At 44.1% G+C, this 21,140-nt stretch overlaps 1 protein-coding gene across 1 annotated transcript in view; it reads right to left on the reverse strand.

Annotated features, from left to right (window-relative positions):
* MYO1H (myosin IH) overlaps window positions 1-14,250 on the reverse strand; it is a 41,595-nt gene extending 27,345 nt beyond the window's left edge. Inside the window, exon 1 of the mRNA XM_080373422.1 lies at window positions 14,124-14,250. Within this exon, the coding sequence (XP_080229548.1) occupies window positions 14,124-14,168 (45 nt within the window). The 5' untranslated portion in view covers window positions 14,169-14,250. The remainder of the gene's footprint in view (window positions 1-14,123) is intronic.
* Between the last annotated feature and the right edge of the window lie 6,890 nt (window positions 14,251-21,140).

The following is a 21,140-nucleotide window of genomic DNA, read 5'->3' on the forward strand; positions in this document are numbered from 1 at the left end:
GGCAGCTAAGCTTGGAGCCCAGTCCCTACCAGTCAGGCGGACCCACTGGGCTGGGGGGGCACACAGCCTTCTTACAGCCTGACCAAGCTGGACAAACGTCTATCAGACTTAGTAGAGCAGGTGTTTGTTAGCTCCAGGTCAGGAAGAGAAGGAATTTACCCTCACCCGAGACCAGTAAAGCCATGCATCTCTCAAATCAAGCACGTTCAGGCTGCAATAAATCAGTATCCTGCAACAAAGAATTAAAAGCAATCCAATCTATGAAGCCAGGGCTGTTGAATGAGTTCTCAACCTCAAGCACATCTTACCAGGTAAGAAATATCTTTGAATTTCCTTGCAAAATCATTTTTAAAGCAGCAGCAGCAGCAGCTTTGGCCTGGCTGCAGGAATATGAGCACCCATCAGACCCTCTGCCCCATGCATGGTCAGCGCTTCCCCCCAGCAAGCCAAGGCACCTAGTGCTCGGCGATAGCAGCCTTGGGTACCACACCACTATCAGCACACTGAAGCCATCACATCCTGAACTTGACCCGTCTAGACATCCCCGCCACACCATGTGCACACGTGTCCCACTGCCACGTGTTCATGTGCCATACGGGAGGAGCAGCCTCCTCCGGAGCATCCCGGACCACTTCATTTAGAGCTTACAGCATACAAAGCCTCCTGTCTTTCTCGACTGTTGGGTTTTTTTCCAGCTGTCAGTTATTCCAAGTTATTTTTGACAGTCTGAGTAAGAAATCACTTGATTTTTCTCCCAGAGCAAAGCAGATTTTTGGCAGAATCATTATCGGCGAAGTGATTATGTGGGCAGCTTCACTTGCTAAATACACATGTAGTATTAACCAAAATAATAACATCCCACAGCCCACCTTGCTCTGGAAATCCTGGACCAGGCTAAAGAAAGAATTTAAACTGAAAACTTTAAATTGAGGTTAACCTAAGGCAGTACAGAACTGAAACCATATCACAGCCTGAACTATTCCCCCCAAAACATCCCCCCTGCCCCCCCCCCCCCCCCCCCCACAACAGCTGATGGTCATTTCTCGCACTCTGGTTTGGTCATGGCATAGCGGCTGCCTGAGAGTAGAGTTTGTTATTTCACTAGAAAGGAAGTCTATAAACTTGAGGTGAATTTGTTCTCCCAAGAAAGCACTCAGGATAAGCTGGACAGGAGACTCGTACCTTCTCTCCAAGCTGAGAAGCATGAAAGAAAAAGCCTGAAACTCCCATGGCCACCTACCCCATCAGGTTCCCTTAACCCAGTTCTCTCACTCATATGTTAATGCGTAAGTGACACTGTCCCCCATCAGACAAAAATCCCGAACTCTTTTCTGGGCTACTTTGTGCTCAGATTTTTCTCCGTATTTTGCTGTTGCTGAAGTCAGGCAATTTTATTATCACAGCACCATTCCCCAACCTGTCCCCCACCCCCCTTCTGGAAGTTTACTGGAAGTTTTGTGCTTATCTGGCATCACCACCAGTAAGACACCTGCCCCAGGACTCATCAGTGCGCATTACCCCAGCAAGACACTGCTCTTTTTAAAGGATTATTTTCCTTTCCTCATCACTTAAGAGTCAGGAGATTCCTTTCTTGCCTACTGAGATGCAAGCGCTATCAGAAAATCTCCCCCTCGCTACAATGAGGGCTTTTTCTTTTCCCACAGGGATTTGTCTATCAACATGGAAACTACAAGGAGCTACGTCGGATCACAACACAAATTCATGAGATGCGCAGTTCTTGAAAAAGGGCTCAAATAAGGTCAGAAGCAACAGGCTCGCTTCTTTCACAAAGTCTGTACCAGCCTGTAACAAGCAAGATCTGGCAAGGAACAGTTAGAAAATAATTTAAAAAAAAAAAAAGACACTTTGCAAAATTACTTATCTTCACCAGAGGCTCAGGACTTCATTTTCCAACAGGCTGCAGAGTTTATTGTGATGTTTCGTGGGTTTAACACAATAGAACAGCAGAGATTAACGTACTGGGGAAGAGGAAGACCGGTTATGATGCCACTGCTATTTTGGAAGCACTGGAAAAACCCAACCCAACCCATGCTACGCATGCGAACGTGAAGAGATGACAGCTTCAGGTGGGCACAACCCTTCCAGGAGCCCCTTCCCCACCCAGCCAGGGAAGCACCCTCACCTGCAGCGCAATGCCACACAAGCCACCAGATTTACTGGGGCCACCAATTCCCACCGTAACAGCAGCAAAAAAAACCCAAAAAATTCTTCTCAGGGATCCCCCACATCCCCCCTCAAACCATCCCAAGGTGTGCCAGAGATGCTGGATTTCCTCACCGCCCCCCTACAAACTCCGAAGTGGGTTTATTTCAGACACGTCCCCCCTGCTTTACCTGCCCCCCCGCCGCAGTGTGCCATCTCCTGTCAGCTCCTCCAGCTCACGTTCCTTCCACAAAGAGTGAACAGGGCTGTAGTTAAGCCCCCCTGACACCCAGTAGCGTGTGTCTGGCCTCCCTCCTGGGGCAGGGATGTGGGATCCTGACATCCTCCTCCTTTAATGAAGGATCGAACAGGCTGTCAGCGCTCAGGCTGCGATGAGGTTTGCGCCGACGGCACTGCTGGGTGGGATTTGAAGATCTCACCGCAAGGCTGGAGTTAGAAGATGAAGCGATGGACTCTAACCTTTCCCACGGACCATTCGAGCAAATCCAGGCACAAAATATGTCACCCCCTTGCCACAGCTCCCGGCTGGGCTTCCCACTAGAGGTCACTGCAAAACCCATTTTAACGTGCAGTCACCACGATTATCCCTGTTTTCATACGCAACAGGCAGTTTCTCCCTCCAAAGATGACTTCTCAGGCTGGACTCAGCTTGCTGCCAACATCCCCCTTTCTCCTCCTCTGCCCAGCAGTCACAGACAATAACAACAAATATTTTTGCCCATGGTTGCTTCTCTGCGTAAACAGTTGTCAACAGATGACACCCCCTCCGCCTGGGTAGCGGGTGAGCCACGGGCAAGTGACCTCTCTGTCTTGTTCAACCATCCTTCGGATGATGCTTTCCAGCCTCCTTCAAATCTTTCCTGGAAGGAGCTCCCTCTTAAGAGGCTCTACGCCCAAATCCAACCTCACTGAGTAATGAGGGTGTCCTAAAGGGACTTGTAGTGGGACCAAGGTCTACAGAAGTGGAAGAGCCCTTCCTGCACCACAAGATCTCCTCGCCTGGTCTTGCAGCAAGATTTAGAAATTAGATCCCTTACTTCATGGCTCAATGTCATCGATGAAGAAAGGCAAACAGCAGGACCCAGGGAGCCGAGTTGGGCCAAGGCATCTCTGTCTTGTCCTCAGCTAATAAACACTGATTACAAACAAGAACATTCAAAGCTTAAAATAAACCCTGCTCAATAATGTATGTGTTTATAGAGAGGCAGAAAGAAAAGCCTGTTTAACAGACAGTTTATTTAGAACTGTCCATTTCCCAGCAGAATCAGGTTTTGGTAATGCAAAGGTAGTTCTTACCAACAGGAACACACTTGGTTTATGATCTCTGCCAAAAAAGCTTCCCATTTGCACCCCCTCCAAAACCCAGAGCCTTATCTAGCACTGGGCACTGCGACCCTAAAGCACAGTTCAGTCTATTTGTTCAGCTTTGTCCCCAGCTGGCATCCTTGGAAATCTGCTGCGATACCAAACTTTTACGACCTTTTTGCCTGTTCTTCTGTTGTTACTCCCCCGAGACGTAAGGAAATCAAATTCGTGCCACGGGAACGTGGTGCAGTGAGCAGGCATCTCTGGAGCCACCCGATTTAAAATAGACACAAGAGTCTCGGGTTTGCCCAGGACAGATGAGCTTGGAGCAACGCTGCTGATACAGATTCCTTTCGAAACGTCAGAGCTCTGTTTTGGCAATAGTCCTTTGCTGCAAGAGGCAGCACTCCTTGACCCAGTCCTGCACCCCTTGTGCGCAACAGGAATTTGCTCATTAGGAGTCCTGCAAAGTGGATGGCAGCACTGCAAGGATTACAGCAAGGAAACCCCTTGGGCTCTGCCCCACCTTCCTCCACCTAAGGGTCTCCAGAGAAGCTGGCCAAAAGGGCAGCGACAGTGCTTGACCGTAAAAAAAGTGGCAGAGAGCGAGCGAGCTGTTCTGTAAGAGCCTGCTTGGCGAGGTCAGCAGGAGAGCACGGACAGGTCGCAGCACCCACGTCTCCGGCAGTGACCTCAAGGTCAAGATTACAGCATGCCGTAGGGCTGCTGGAAGGGGGCTACAGGCAGCTGCCTGCATGGTGTCTGCTCCAGGAGAAGCCAGGACCCCATCCCTTCATCCTCAAAGAGAATCCACACCATCCCACAGCTCTCTGCTTGGCAATAGGATGCGGAGCAATACATCACCACCCAAGTATAACAGTGAGCCCAGGGCGACAGGGAAACGCTGTCCTCCTCCTGTGGAAACTTTGGCGTGGCTCATAAGAATTAATCTGTTCAGGGTAATTTGCAGATAAATGAGAACCGCACCATAAACCAGATTAAAGCAGACTAGATCTCCACCAAGTGGCCAAGTTACGGTCATCCCATTGCAGCAAAGCCAACAAAAAGATGAGATGATTTTTAGATATTTCAATGACCCCTATAACTCTGGAAACCTCTTTCCCATTCATAACGAAACTGCCACGCTATACATCGTGCTTGCAAAGGCAGCGGCAGCACCGTAGGAAAGGGACATCTCGGGTCTGTAACAAGGAACTTGGTGGAGATCTAGTTCCACTTTCCAAGGCAAGAGAATTCATAAACACAGCTATACCGCGGAAAAATCTACACATTGTAACCTAATTTCTTTTCAAAAGAATACAGAATAAGAGGGTTTTAAGGTTAATCAAGAGCCTAGGGAAACGCCAACAGTTCTTAAGGCTTCTTGTCTGTCTCCAGGGCATAGTCTGCTATAGACTTGTTAAAGGGTGACTGTCTGTCTTTCTCAATAGAGGAGAGGTCGAGGTGAACCACTTCACTTTCATAAATCAAAAGAAAGAAAAAAAAAGTGAGAAAATCTCCCGAGTTCAAACATTTCTTTAAAACCCAAACTTTAAATACTAAATGGGCTTCATGGCTGCCATTTTGAAAAACATTAGTTTGCCAAAGGACCCTTTTGATTTCTATTTGAAATGCAAGCGCTCACAGATAATCCATTGAGAATCAAACCCCCACAAAAGGCTTCCTGAAACAATCGCGGCGCTGGTGAAGGACAACATTTTTGTGCCCAAAATAAAACATTTTAATGCGCTACAATCCATTACACATATATTCCTCCATTTCCTTTCAGTAATTATTCATTAGAAAACATTTAACGTCACTGCAGATTTCACACTGGGCAGTCTGCACACAAAGGAGAAGAGTTGGCCCATTTATAAGGGGCTGAGGCCGCCTTTTCTCATCCGAGAAACTCCAAGGCGGTGGGGGCTGCCGGACACAACGGGCAGGCTAAATTGTGCGGTTAACGGTCAAAGCCCCCCTGCCTACTTTGACACTCATTTAAAGATGACGGGGAACAATAGAGATTTGTTCTTAGCAACTCTTTCTTGTTACGCGGGGTCTACATCGGCCGCGCCGGGTGGTTCAAGGCTTGAAACCGGTGCTGACGTTTGGTTCCACCTGCCATCGCTCGCCCTGCTCGCTCCTCTCCCCCACTTCCCCTTTCCCCACTTTAACACAACGAGACAGGTAAAGAATTTAATTAAAAAGAGTCCCATTCAGCACGTCAGCTTTAATAAAACAATTGCCTGTCAGGTTAATGCGAGCAGCTCAAAATTTGGGGTTAGTGCCAGCAAGCCTGCTCTTCTGGACCAGGTTAGTGCAAACAGCCCTTCTCGCCCCAAAACACTGCGGTTCACCTCTGGGATTCCCGTTCACACCAGCGCTGTCACCAGGCACCTGACCTAAAGGGTAAAACATTCCTCTATAACCTTTTAATTAACAACCGCTAGGCGAGATCCTTGGGTTTTATCAGCCCACTTTGCAGGCGGCAGGGATGCTGCCCGAAACGCTGCTCTTGCCCTCGCGCCCCAGATGCGCTGGCTTGATGAGCAGGGAAAGCAACAGCAATCCCACCTCCCTCGGGAAATTTAAGACCATGGAAAAATCCAGCTACAAATCCTGTCAGGGCAGAACACAGACACTCAACTGCCCTCCCCCTCAGTCACTGCTTTTTAGGTATAAATGCCAGAGTTTTCTCCAGTACTGACGTGCTTAGATTTACTGCTGCTGCTGGACCAGAGGCAGCTCTTTAATAAATCCTGAATCTTTATTAATTGCAGAACAGGACATCTTATTAGAAAGCATAAATTGTAGATGAGCTCCTTTAAATGTATTCCCTAGCTAATAAGAGCACAGGATTTCCAGCTGGAAAGCTAACATCCGGAGTTAAAGCTTCTGGAAATAAGGGAGAGCTGATTTATTCAACTTTGAGGAAGGAGAAGGACAGTCCTGGAGTATCTGACAGCCCATACGTTACAGGGAGAGCAGCATCAAATGACACTAAGCTCATGCATTCAAAACTCTTGCAGATGAACAGGAAGAGCCACTTTGCCACAATGCCTTCTGCGTTGGCCGGAGCACGGGATTTTTCTCCAATAACTACAGAGAACACACAACAGGACAAGGCCAGCCCTGGAAAATCCTCAAAGCAAGCCCTCCAACCAAGCTACAGAGAAGATGCAACAGGTATTTCCTCTGCCTGGATTAGGTCACAGTCCCTCTGTATTTACAGTTATTGCTTGTTTGGTCTCAGTCAGGACTTGGGCTGCTCAGAGCAAACAAATAATTATTCCCTTCTTGGCATAAGAACGGGAGACAGGGGAACCTCTCCAGCCGCGTGGCATTCCGAGCAGGAGGTCCAGCCCTCCAGCCAGGTTGCAGAGATGTCTCAAACCCTGGCCTTTGCTGTTGGAACACAGGGGTTTTCACAATCACAAATCTTCATTCTTATCATGAATCCCAGATAGAAAAAAAAAAAAAAAACCCCAACAAAAAAACCCCAGCAAAAACTCATGACTCCTTAGTGCACTGCTGAGTTTTACTGAAACACAACTGAGCATCTAAGACAGTCAGTCAGAAGAAAGAACTAGAGGAAAATTGTACCCAAACACGTACTTCTGGACACAGCAAGAAGGGCACAGATAAAATAAGTGTTGCTATCACATCCCCTGTAGCAGTGTTCCAACACAAACCCCAGTGAGAAAATCCTTTGGGCGTCAGAAAACAAAGAGAAGCTGGCCTGTGTCATCATTCCTCTCAAGGGAGGTGACAAGTCAGAGTCAAAACTGAAAGCAGACAAGATGAATGACGCCTGGGACGACAAATTGTTTTCCAAAACAAGATTACAACTCAAGTTCTCACAGCAAAAGCCCGTCCTTATCTTTGCACAAGAGCCCCCCTCCCCCCCCAAAAAAATAATCAGGGGCTACTTTGATAACTAACAACTATGAAACTTGCAGAGGCTGCAAGGCAAGGTCTAATTCACATGAATTACAGCCAAGGTCACCCAAACGCTCACGTTAATTTAGAGCATGCACTTACTCTGGGCCTGGCTCGTCAGGCTTGAAGTAGCATCAGATGCCAAGACTGCAGTTTCGGATGCAGGTAGGAGGAACTCAGAGGGCACATCTCAAGAGGCTGCAAGCACTGACTCATTGCCTAGTTGCAAATTTACTGGCAAGTGTAATATTTCAACAAAGCCTGGAGAGGCAGGCACAAAGAGCGGGGAACATTCTTGGGAACAAATAGCAAACCTCCCTCAGATTGATCCAGAAAACATCTTTATCAGACCTTCCTTCTTGTTTTAGTTTTCCTGGACCCCCTTGCACACAAAGAGCTTTGCTAACAAGCATTTAAATTCCAGAGTCAAGCACAAAGACATTATCAATAGGCCACATAATTGCTGCATTCTGGAAACTACCATCTGAAGTCACAGGAGAGCCCCCCACATCCCACCCACCAGCCTGGCACAGGGGCGCACGGACCAGGTCTGCTCTGCAGCCACCTGCAGCAGTAAGTAGCAAACAGTCCGGTGAGACCTAATGCAGGAGAAATGTATGTAAAAGAAAGAGTCTTATCTTCAGAAGACATCCTTTTACTACCTCTCACGATACTTTAACAGCTGTTTTTGAGGGTAGGAAGGGTCTGGCCACGCTACCTGCGAGAAACCTCCATCCCTGCCTGCAGCTCAAACCGAGTGAGAGAGAAGGCGAGCGCTCTGTTATCGAGTTGTTACAGCAATGGGGACAGGGAAGATGGAAAAGGAAGGAGCACAAAGGAGTACAGTGATTCCTCTTACAGCGTCTAAGTTATTTTTTACGCCATAGCAAGTATAAAAGGTGGTGGTGGGGATCTCCAGCATCCTGCGTGCAGCAGGACCAACCCATCAGGGTCGCCCGATAAAAGTTGTTATAAACAGTAATTCTGTTCCTGTTTTTTAAATAAAGATCAAGGGTCCTCAAGCAGTCATATACAAGTTACCAGGCATTCTGGTGCACGTGTCGCAAACTCCTTTCTCCACTGATCATAAAATAAATTCCTTTCTTCTCTAAGCAGGTGAAAGCCAGCTCCTTCCCTCCTCCTTCAGTCACACCATCCCCTCCAGAACACCCCAGAAACTGTTCTACCTCTCTTCCTTTGAGAGGGAAGAAAACCACTGCTGCCTACACAGCACAAGCCAGGTACCAGTTCACTAAGACAGTTATCCTCCCTCATTTAGCCAGAAATTCTCATTTTAAAGCACACACAAGCATAAACCCTTACAATAAGCTCTGAACTTATCCCTGCTTCCTCCACATCATTAAAAAAAAAAAAAAAAAAAAGCCTAAAACAAGCCAAGCAGGAAAGAGAAAAAACAAATTCCCTCCCCAAACACAAAACTACCCACCCTCAAAAAATATATGACCTTCAAAAAATATATGATATATTGCCACAGCAGAGCAGGCTGGAGGCAGAGGCGACTCAGCTGTTTGCCCTTATGGTTAAAAGGCTACAGAATGGCTGGCAGGGGGAAACACAATCATCTGAAACAGGGAACGCCTGTTCAAATAGGAAAAACAGGTGAGCAAAGAGGCATGTTTTAAAGAAGCAACAAAACACTAATCACTTTTGAGACTTCATCCTTAACAAAACAACCACTGTGGTACAATTGCTATAAAATCTTGTTATTTTTCCTCACCTAGGAAAGAAGAAAGGCAGTTTTGGTTTACTCTACTGGCAGTATTTATAAACGAAGCATGATGTTTTCTGTATGAAATTATTTTATTTGTGTTTAACAAGGATAAAAGAAAATATACAGAAATGTATATTCTGATACAAGCACATTTTTGTGCACAATGCTTGAATTTTTAAACAATAATCCCTCTCCAAATAGTTTAGGTAACTGCTGTCAAAAGTTAGACGGTAACATAGCTGCAGGCTAACAAATATAAGACCGAATTTTCAGCAGATGCCTTTGTATTTTACTACAGCATATTAGGAGATGACACAAAATTCTTGAATTTAGGTGCATGTTTGAATCAGAAACCATTACTTGTTAAAGTACACATTCTTCTCTCGAAAATTACACCTGTCTCAAATGAGCAACTTTTAAAGAGTTTCATACAAAGGCATAAGTAGCTTTATACATTATTTATCTTGTATTTTATACTGAGAGCTGCATGTTATTTGGGGAAGTAGAAATAACTACAGTGATTTAGAAGTAAATGCTTTACATCTAAAAAAATAAAACAGAGGGGGGCTTGGAGGAAAAAAATGTGTTGCCTTTATGAACCCGTGAGTCTTTCCTGTAAGAGCTCTTCTCACAGAGGACTATTTACAGCAAATGAAAATTATCCTGGCAATCAACCCGGCTATTTCCTTGCTGCTAGGTGCTGAGCAAAGAGAGGAAAGGGAAGAAAAGCCACAGACGTGGGGAGAGAGGAGAAGCCAGGAGCCGTTCCTGCGTTGCACCTGCAGCCATCGGTCTGTTCATGTTCAGGGCCCCGTGCAGCACAGAAAACGATGACGATTATCGCAGCAGCGAGCGCGCTCGGCCCCTTTGCTGTCCTTCTGTCTGGTGTCATTCATACAGTAAATAACTAGATAGGGAGTCCTGTCTAAGGGTACAAATAAAGGCCATGCCAAACCCAAGCCATATGTAAGTTGCTGTTTGCTTCTCAGCAGCTCAAGTTGTAGAGAATGTTTTCTTTGTTTCGCCTTTCATTATGTTTGTAAAATCTCCATTTTCATGGCAGGTGGCCATGTCCCGCCCCTGCTCCCCAAAAAGCCCCGCGGTGCCCCAGCCCAGCGCCCATTCATTCCCTCCAGAGAGGAAAGCAGGCTTGATTTCAAATTGGAGAAATTCCTCTACACCTTGCAGCTCCTTTGCAAATCCAGCATTCAATCCTTAGCAAACAGGAGGATGTTGCTCCTGTCCCCGGCAGATTACAGCCAGTTAATATGCTGTTCTGGGAACAAGGAGCCGGTGGCGTGCCAAGAGGGCTTGGGGACACCCGAGCACTGTCACAACACGAGGGCTCTGGAGCTGGTGAAACATGGGGTGGGGATAAACAATGGCTACTGCCCGAGGAATTACCCACGGATCCTGTTAGGATTACTGTGCTGATTTTATGGTCTTTAAAGCTGACCTTCCAAAGGATAAAATGAGAAGAAGGAGCAGGGTAATGCTGCTTTGGATTTTTTGAAATGAGAAATGCAGGTCCTGCCTGTTTTTTCCAGGAAGGATGAATAAAGAAGGAGCAGGTTTAACATCAGTAGGGCCAAAGAAGCTGCACGGTGTTACCTGACAAGAGCAAATGAGTTTTCCTTTGGGCATTTTTTTTTTTCCTGGTAACTGTAATTTATGTCAAATATCTATCACATAGTACAACAGTGGGACGGAAAACTTTCACAGCAAAGTTGCAAAAGCCCCCAGCTACCAAAAGCTGTTAATAAGTCTGGATCTGTCAAACAAATAGATATTAAAAGGGAAAGATAGGAATTAGGGTTTTTTTAAATAATTGAATAAAAAAAAAATCTTTTTTTTTTTCCCCCAAGGAAGAAATCTTTCCAAGCTTCCTGCAACTATTATTAAAAAGAAATTTCTTCATTCCTATATCAGTTTAAAGCCTCAGCAGCAAGGTACCTAGCACATCCCATGGACTATCCTTAGATTTATGCTGAAGTTTGGATCACTGAACAGGGGGGCTCTGCTGTCTCTGATTCAGCTAGACCATGCACTATTGAGCAGCAGCACTGAAAAGCACATGCAAAGTAAAAAAACCTTTCAGTGTTGCAACAAGCAAAATTCCCCATAGATTTAAAAGGATCGTTGTGCAGCCAGACACCCACATCACCTCCGAGTTCAGCAGTCAGTACTTCAAGTCACTAAAATAGATCCCTTTGTCTCCCTCGCTGGTACTATGACACATTGAGGCAAACCCACTATTACTTCCTTTCACTCTGTGTTATCACCAGACATAAGATGTGGAAGGAATTAATTATGGCTAATTAAAAATTAAATCCTCTCTTGCCTTTGGTCACTGTATTTCTCTCTCTAACGCAGCATACGCAGCTCAAACACTCTATTACATTCTGCATCTGTCACCTTCTGTTTGGGAATTCTTTGCTTACTTCTCTTTGGCTTCAGCATCAAGCTCTGTCATTTGGTCTTCACAGTGCCAGCTGCAGAGCTCCGGCCTGGCTCCTACCTCTGCTCCCTCTGCTCCGCGCCGCCGCTGCTGCCGCTGCTCACAGCTGACCACCTTTGCTTTGGCTCCTCTCCCCAGCAACTCAGTGTCACACCTTACTTCAAGCCCCCCCCAGCCTGCAAGGGCCTCCCTCTCCTTCTATGCCAAGCTGACTCTCTCCAACGCAATCACTTGATGCAGCAGCTCCCTGCGAAGCTTTTCGACCATGGTTCCTCCGATGATACCACCTCTGCCGCACAGCTGACCTTCACGCCATGCATCGTGCATGTGAACTCTCTTGTCCCTCCCAAACACCGACAACAATCTTCCGGGGGGAAGAGAAGAAAAGCAGGCGCAAAGGAAGCTTTTTCCCTTTGAGCAGGTCTCGACACCCTGATGCTCAATAGATAAATGGAAGATTATCCAAGTTATTTTGCAGCAAGTGCAATGTTTGCCAAGCAGATCACAAGAATTTCACCATGTCATGCGTTGGCTTACGAGTCAGCTCTGGACCAAGAAATGCCAAGGTTACCTGGATGTCTGTCCTACAAAAACCATCACCAGGTTTCATAATGAGATTTGTCAGAGATTGCCGGAGGCAGAGTGCTGCACCAAGACTATGAGCGTGGTCCAAACAGGCCAGCTTCAGAACTTCCTAAGCGTTTAGGAGGACTAAACAGGACTATTTAAGAGAACAGACTGTGTTAGTGATGCAGTACTGCTACAGAGGTCTTACAGAACTTTCCCTGGAAGTTTTGCTACAGTCTATGGCAAGAGAAAGTCATCATCAGACGTCAAGAAACCTGCACCTTAACTGCAAGAGCTGTTATAAAACTTTTCATTTTAGGATCTTGTTGGAAAAAAGTAGCTGGTTTCATCCTGGAGTTCCATCTGTCATCTCCTCTGTCAAGACTTCATTAGCATGCAAGTGAGATGTCACACCAGTCACAGCTTCCAAGAAATTTCTTTGTTGAAGTCCGCTAAATTAAAATAGCCAGCAGAGATGGAAAGTGAACATTTCTGAATGGATAAAAGGATAAAAGTCGTTCTTACTGCTGAAGGCGTATTGTCCAAGCTAAACACAACACACACTTTCGCACCATGAAGTTTTTGAAATGAGTCTAGATATTTGTGACTGAACTACATCAGTTGCGTACTTTATAAAAATATTATTATTTCAAAATCATTTTACCATCATCTAGCCTATGGAAATGCACTACTCAAATATTTACTAATGCAGTTAATAGAAATGTCATATGGAAGTACATCTCTACCTAGCTGCTAATACTTCTATCACTATAGCCACTAATAATTAAAGTTACCTGGGTATCCATCTTGAATGCTGTTAAAAGTCAGCTGTTAAAAATTATTCCAGCTAAACCATTCAAAAGGTGCTTTGAACTTGTTTAAGGTCCTTCGTAACACTGTGCAGCTAGCTAGGAAACTACATTCTCACCCGAATAAAGTAGCGTAAATAATTTACTGTGTAAGTCAGGGACTTTGTCCTATGGTACTTGCATACACTTAGTGGCCACTTTTCCAAGATAAGAACTAGAAACTGTATCTTCCTTGAGATTACGTTGCAGGCACCAGTGATCTTTGATGAGTCGGTATAAGCATTATATGATAATTACAAACTACCGAACTAAGGGCGTGCATCCATCTGCTGTATTAAAACGACCCCTGGAGTCATCCCAACCCAGGACCATGCCAGTGTTGCAGACCGGGTGGTGGGTGCTCATCTGCTTGTTCAGAAACCAGAATGTTAGAGGCTGTAGGAGCTGACTTAAGCTGGAAGCTTTGAGGTTAATAATGTATATTCTCTTGGTTATAGTATCTCTCTTCCCAGGCTGAGGCTAAGACATGCTTAAAAATTAAAAGTGCAGATATCCTACAAAGGAGGAACAGATGCTAAGACTACACATTAATCTTTAATGTGATTCCAACTCACATTCTAAATTTTACCAACTTCCCTGCATCGCTGCAGCCTCCGCGATCTCTCCACCTCACTGTGCAATGTGGTGTTACTGTGCTAGGGCACAGGTGTGGGTACAGACTAACCCTAACGAAAACAGAATCAAAACAGTGTTACAATGATTGAGTACTCAACTCTCACATTCACATATTGTATTCTCCCTTTTGCTTCTACAGGATCCTGACGTGTTGTAACCAGATCTGAGGAGAGGCAGTCCTGCCTCTGCCGGCATCCTCACACTCAGTCCCACGCACATTAGCTGATGAAAAATTAGACCTTGAGCTTCAAGCGATTTCTACAGCTGCTTAAATAAAGAGAAAGACAGAGAAAACATTTATGGAATTCTTTCAAGATTTATCTAGCAATGCGTTCCCCGTCACATATTGTGTGGCGCACATAAAATGCGTGTGCATATTTATGTAGGTGTCTCTGACCCACAAGAAAGCAGCAGAGTGCGTAGCTATGCAGAATGAAGAGCGATGAGTACTTACATCAGAGAACTGAGCAGCAGCAAAGGTGCAGGCTAACAGCCCCATAGACTTCTGTCGCTCCTGTGTATGCTTCGTAGGAAATGCCGATAAAACATGGCAAAGCCACTCAGTTTAGATCTTGGGCACCTTCCAGAAAAGGGAGAGGAAAAAAAATAAATAATGACACATAATACATAGATGAAAAGCTTATAACTGTGTATTATTGACCTCAGGGCAGAAACGCTGAAGAAAATTAATTAGTTTATGTAGGGCTAGCCATCAGAGTGGAGCTGAGTGTATGACTGAGTGTTAGATAGAAAAACAAAGCATGCTCATGGTCAAACTCTCAGAAGTGCTGTAGTGATCCCTCGCAATCGCTTGTTTTGCTGATAAAAGCTTTTATGCCCATCCTTATCTGAAAGTCACTGTCTTTACACTGACAAGGCACTATATTTTCAGTAAACTGGCCTGGCCTATTTGATGTACTACGGTGCCGTTACTTGGACCACCAACAAAAGCACTGGTGCTCTTTCAGGCAGCTACAACTTCGAAGTTGCCACCAGATAAAATACCGAACAGATCTTTTCATGCTATCCCTTCTTGGCAGGGAATGCTGAGGAATTGTTTCACACAGAGTAGAAAAAAACCAAGCATGGAATTGACAGAAGGAAATAATGTTCTTCGCTGACAAGTGCAAACTGACAAATTTTGGTACTGGTAGTCAAGGTGCTATGATGGGCAGACATGAATGGAGCTCTTCAAACAGTCTTTGCAACTCAGGCTTGAGAATTTAACCCAGGATCCTGCTTTACTCCAGCACCCACGTTGCTAAAAACAGAGATGAGAATACTGCATTGCATTCCCATCTGCACAACAAAGCGGTTAAGTTCATTTCACAGATACGTCTCACCCAGGAAATCATTTTAATGTGTCCTGCTCTTCCCTGGACATACTGCAAGCACAGCACTCGGCTACCTGGCCTAATTGCAGAAGGAATATTTTAGCAGTTGGAAGGGGCTTCATTCCGCAGTACCTTTGTGTAGACAGATCACCTTCAGCGATTATTTATTTCAGGAGTTCAGATTCCTGTCTTCCTGTGACATGATGAATGACTTTTAAGTAACATAATATCTGGTTTCCTCCTCTTTCACACACCCATTTCATTGCCAGTTGTCTTCAGTGACCAGATCTGAAAGGATTGTTTGCAGTCAAAAGGGAAAGAGATTCTTTACCACATGCCCAGCCTCCTCTTGTTCATATTTAATTGAATTCTTGTTTGTGTTAAAATGGTTATCAATTATTCACCCCTGTACTCACTAATTCCAAACATCATAAGTAATAAATAGGACTGCTCTGTTAAAAATTCCAGCATAATTTCTTTTCCTTTTTAATCTGTTTTCCATGTAACTGCAAGCTAGCCAGTGAATTATACGGGGGTTTCCTGTATATATTATTTAAAGAAGAAAGCAGCCTAGCAGGCAAGGTACAATAGTGGTGCTGTGTCAGGAGGTAGCATGGGGCAGATCCATCAGCTTACGACCTGAGTCTCTCCCATCACTGCTGGGGCTGGTGATGGCTAAACAGCACTGAGAAAAAAAGTTCTCTCCTTTCAAACCAGCAGCTCAGACCTCTCTTTCAGCCTCAGTTTTAACATTTGAAAAGAGTATTTTTTGACTAGCTAAATTAAATCCTTGACATCTTTTGTTTATAACCCGCATTCTTTCTCAAGCCAGTTGAGAGGAAACAAACAAAGCAGACAAAAAGAAAAAAAAAAACCACACAAAACCCCAGAGGGAACAGGAGATAATTTGATCCTGGTAAAATACAACAAACCCACAACCTGCTCTCTGTGAGGCTCTCCAAACCACACCGCACTTCTGTAAGAGTACAGTCACACAAGATCAAATATTTCAAGACGCAAAGACCCTTCCCCTGTCATCGGAAGGTCTGAGTACACTACTTGCACGATGCATCTAAAGCCCAAGCAGCAACCTCAGCACTGCTGAGCAGGAGATGTGCCATCTATACATGACTGCTCAACAGAGCCGGAGCAGTCCCTCCGACAGTCAGCATGTCTTAAGCTTTAAAACCCTGCTGAAAAGAGACTGTTACAAACAGAAGCTTTTTTTTTCTTACCATTCTTTAATATCAATCCAGCATAGCCATAAGAACCCCTGAACCTTATGTAGCAATAGGGTGGTGGTGTAGAAGCCACGGAATCGTGCACATATCCCATTAAAACGTTAATCTTCACAAGGCAAATGAGAAATCACACAAATGTGATACATTCTACTGAACGATTTACTGAATGCCTCAGTTTTCCCACCTGTAAAATGGGACTTGTTTTACATTTGGCTTTTTACTGGCATCACTCTGAATGGTATCTGGAACAGGAAAATCCGCCTTTCCATGGCCTCGGTCTCAATTGGTATTCCAGAAAAAAAACCACCCTGGAAAAAATAATGTCTGATAAAATATTGTCTATACCTTTTTCATTGTGCCATGCAATACAATAAACCCTTGCTTTTCTCACTTACTTCTTTTTAAAAAGAACATAGCTTTCTGTTTGAACTTGAAATTGGGAGCAATCTCATAGGACAAGGATTTAAAGTTTCACCCTAAACTGGAAAGCATTCAGACAGAAACTTAGCGAGCAAGCAATGTTGTCACTTGACTGGAGTACTGGAACATACAGAAGTTAATTACTACAACAAATATGGAAGTAATATTTTTGTTAACTTTGTTCTTCTGCTAACAATAGACGGGGTGACACGTGAAGCATTTTAGCTCTGTAGCTGAACGGGGTCATTATGTTCCCAGAGAAGCTGTCTCTCATCCCTGGAAGCTTTCTGCCAGCTCCATGCATGTCAGCTCCAGAGCCAGCAGCTCCAGTGTGAACTGCTGTGTGCAACCTCCCCAGCCTGGCACCCGCAGAAGGGCTCAGCGGGCAAGACATAGCTTTGTCGTGACAGAACCAAAACTAGGTGGCTTAAACAGACCAGCAAGATTCAATTTTCAAATACGTTCTGATAATAACTGGGAATGATAAAGCCATTTATTGCAATTTAATAAATGAATCTGTAATTTGCCCATCTAGGGAGCTTAAGCCTGCACAGAAAGAGGACTGATAGGGTAGGTCAGGATTTGTGACACCTGAATGCAGCTCTCTGCTTGGCCATAAGCCTCTGGTGTGAATTTACCCAGAAAATGCTTACTGCACACAGGATAACACCGTGCAAAGTAAGTGTGTGTATAAGGAACCTAGGAACTAGCCTGCTTTCCAGGATCAAGCCACTACCTCGTCTCAATCTTTCTATAGCATTGAACTTTATCACATAAATCCACCCTCAAAGCTCCACATCTGTAAAACATGGCTAACAATACTTCCTCTCCCTTGCACGGTTACTGTGAATATTCAGACACGAATGGTTCTGCGGTGCCCAAATGCTAATGTACAATGCCATTAAAAATCCCAAACATAGATACATGGTTTCTAGGAGCATGGAAAGCTGTAGTAAATCTATTTCAATCTCACTTCTCATGCAGGTCACTAAATCTGTGCCTATAATATTAGGAGTGTGCTGGCTAACTGGCCACAAGCTATACAAAAGCCTTTTCTCTCCAAGTTCAATCAAAAGGACAACAGCATATGACAGACCCCTTGTATCTTTTGGTATTTTAGCCTGTCACAGCAGGGACCTCCTGCAGTGCTAGGAAAAGAGGGGTTTTCTGCTGGCCAAGCTAAAGCTAACAAAAATACCTAATGAGTAGAAGAGCCGAGAAGCTCATGCATTTAGCTATGTCTAAAGTAGCATGTGCATACTGAATGTGGGCATGAAAAATTAATTCCAGAGGTGCTATCAGGTATACCTTCAAGTGACTAGTTGGACTTAAAAAAAAAATAAATACTGTTTTTGGTAACTATTTTTACTTCAATTAAAAATATTTGGGGGAGAAATTATACCATTCCCCCAAACCCTCTTTTTCTCTAGAACAAGGGAAAAGAAATTCTGCCCTACAATCACTGACTTGTGTCCTGCAAGCTTCTGGTCTAACTCTTCCCTTCCTCTCTCTAGCAATGGTTTCTCTCCCTGATAGTCACCATCCCTCTCAACCATACTGCAGTTTCCCACCTGTCCGAACTACTCCCCCACCAGCTCCCCATCACTGGCCCCACTGAATTTGCCAGGGTGGAAGATGGGGTGGTTTCAGGAGCTCTGTGCACTGTGGATGCACCTCTGGAGAAGGATGCAGTGAGTTAGAGAAGTTAGAGAACTGAGCATGCTGGAAACGCATATGAGGGTGATGGGCATCACGACACACCATACGCTGGGGTTTGGGAATGCAGTGTGGGGCACTGGAGCAGAAGAGCCTTCCCTGGAGAGCTGCAGATGGGAGAAGTGTGTGACAGTATGTCACACCAAATTTACCCAAGATTCCTATTAGACTTTCAGGATGGAAAATATTCCCTAATGTTGCTCTAAAACACAGAGTGCATCCCTGCAAATTAATAACTTGGAAAATAATTTAAAATGTCAAATGGTATCTACCAGTTGAAAGTGATAGTCACTCCCCGTAGGAAGAATGAAGGTAGAACAGACCTTTCACCTGTGATGGTACCTTTGTCCCAAAAAAAAAGCAATGCAGAGAGAAAAAGCCAGAGATTCAGTCCAGTATAACAGACAAGAAAATACTCATCCAGACGTTACTTTATGCTGCAGGTGTAACATGCTTCAGAAGAACCTTTAGAGGTAGCTACGAGAAGTAAGGCATAACTGACTTTTAGTCTGGAAAGGATGTCTATACCCAGGCCAAGGAAAGCAGTTAGAAAGGTACAGTGACCATAGAAACATTGGGTAATCCTTGTTCTTTTTCTTCAGGACAGTCCTAGCCTACAGGCTTGATGACATATAATTTCCATGATTAAGTATCTGTTAATTAAACACACAATATGTAATTACTAAATGCAAGCCGTTTGAGCTCTTAAGGCATCTAGAGTTCCTGCCGTTCCAAACAGAAGGATACTCATCTTGGATTCCTAAACACACATTTGTGAAAAAATGTCCAGTTTGATTACGTGTGTCACATCTCACTGGAGATGTGGCGTAGTTTTATTTATTTGACCTTCAAGCAAAGCTGAAGAGGGAGCTGCAACGAATGCAAATATATTATAGGAAATGTCCTTGGAAAGAAGTATCTGTTAACCTTACCTGTGCAAAGGGAAACCTGCATCTGAAAATCCAATATTTAATCAAAGCCTTCTGTAATTAGGAAACTTGGTTCCATCATCTTTAATCCAAAGAGGAGTATCGTTGATGGATTACCTGCTTTGATAACTCTGGCAAAGCTAAAGATTCAATAAAAATCGGCTTTGCCTTGCAGCCTACTGCTGACTCGCTATATGCTGCAAAGAAAGAACACAGAGAATGATTTTACAAATTCTTCTATGGCTGAAGGCTACTAGAGTAAGGGTGGCAAGATCGGCTCCTCCATTAGCATGGATTGGTATGGTCTTTCCCAATGAAAATTCAGTGCATGATCTTTTATACTACTTAGAGCAACACGCACCTGTGTAACAGGATGGTTCAATTCCTTCCATATTCAGGGGCATCATTACAGAAAGGCACCAGCTGACAGTGACAAAAATGTTCACTTCATGACAGAAAAAAGGCCACATGCTTTGCTACAAAGCAGTGAAAATGCCCTTGTTGAGGGATCCACAGGTACCTTCATCTTTAAATTCTGAATAAAACCTCCACTCAGGAGTTTTGGGAAAACTTTCAGGAGTTTCTTTGATTTGCATGACTGCAAATCTGTTTAAAACTATCTTAACTAGTGCATGTGAATCCATCACAGACAGGCTGAGCTTATTAGAGAATAAAGAGTTGTTCGTCCCCACCTTATGCCTACATTACTATTTTCAGTATAAAAGTGTATGTAGTGAAAGGGTTCAACAGGTGCATGATCAGGTCAGATTCTAATTAATGTATGTGTCATCGCGCAATAGGCAAGTTCTAAATAATGCAGAGCTCAAAGCACTAAAACTATGTAAAAGCAAAGCCTGGAAACAAAAACTGTTGTTTCATTAAACTTAAAATACAATTTGACTCTGTCATACCAATGTATATGAGCTATCTGCATTAAATTGTGTTTAATTTAACTCTGGAACTATAGGGCCCAATTAAAAATAATGAGGCCTGTCTCCAACTGTCAGGCTCAATTAGAGATAATGGGAACTGATAGCTCCTGGAATAGATTCATTTTTGTCTGATAGACGAACTGGGGCAGGGGTCTTGGCAGGGGTCATTGGAATAGACCCGGCAACAAAACGTGGGTCATTCAAGCTTAAGGAGTCTTAAGGAACCTAGTTATTAAATAAGGAAGTAGGAAGTAAATCAAATCCAAAAGCACATGAATAACCCCAACAGATTCTTTTTTCTGTTACATCCCCATATATTGGAATTCATCTAACGATTAAACTGCCCATTCTAAACCAACAAAATATATAAAACGCATAAAGGTTAAACCTATCTGACAAGACAAAAGAAAAACTAGAAAAATACGTGCCCAACTTCATATTCCAGTACCAATTTTCAGGAGTTTAGCAGGATCAGTATTTTTCTTAGGTAACGCCCCAACGATTGTAGCAAAATCGCTGTGCTTTTATTTTACATAAGTGTTATAAAAAACAAATCCAGGAAAGATAATGTGAATGTATTAAGAAAACCTTGCTGTCTCGATAGGAGTTCCATCAGATGAGCAGATTACTTCCTATTCAGCCTCAGCAATAAAAATAGGAAAAATCTGTCAGCTTTTGCTAAGCGCTTTCAAAAATGTAATCACACAGTCAAATTCAGAAACGCACCCGAGACCAATGAAACCGTTTGTCCTTGAAGAAACATGAATGGGCAATACAGCGCTTGACAACTTTTAGGTGCTAGACAGTAGCTGTCATTTTAGATGAGCAATTAATCTTGAACCGAGAGGGAGATGGGGAGGCCCTGTTGACTGTTTATTCAGCTAGAATGACAGTCAGTG

The sequence above is a fragment of the Falco punctatus genome (genome assembly GCF_963210335.1).
Source record: "Falco punctatus genome assembly, chromosome: 1".
Taxonomy (NCBI): domain Eukaryota; kingdom Metazoa; phylum Chordata; class Aves; order Falconiformes; family Falconidae; genus Falco; species Falco punctatus.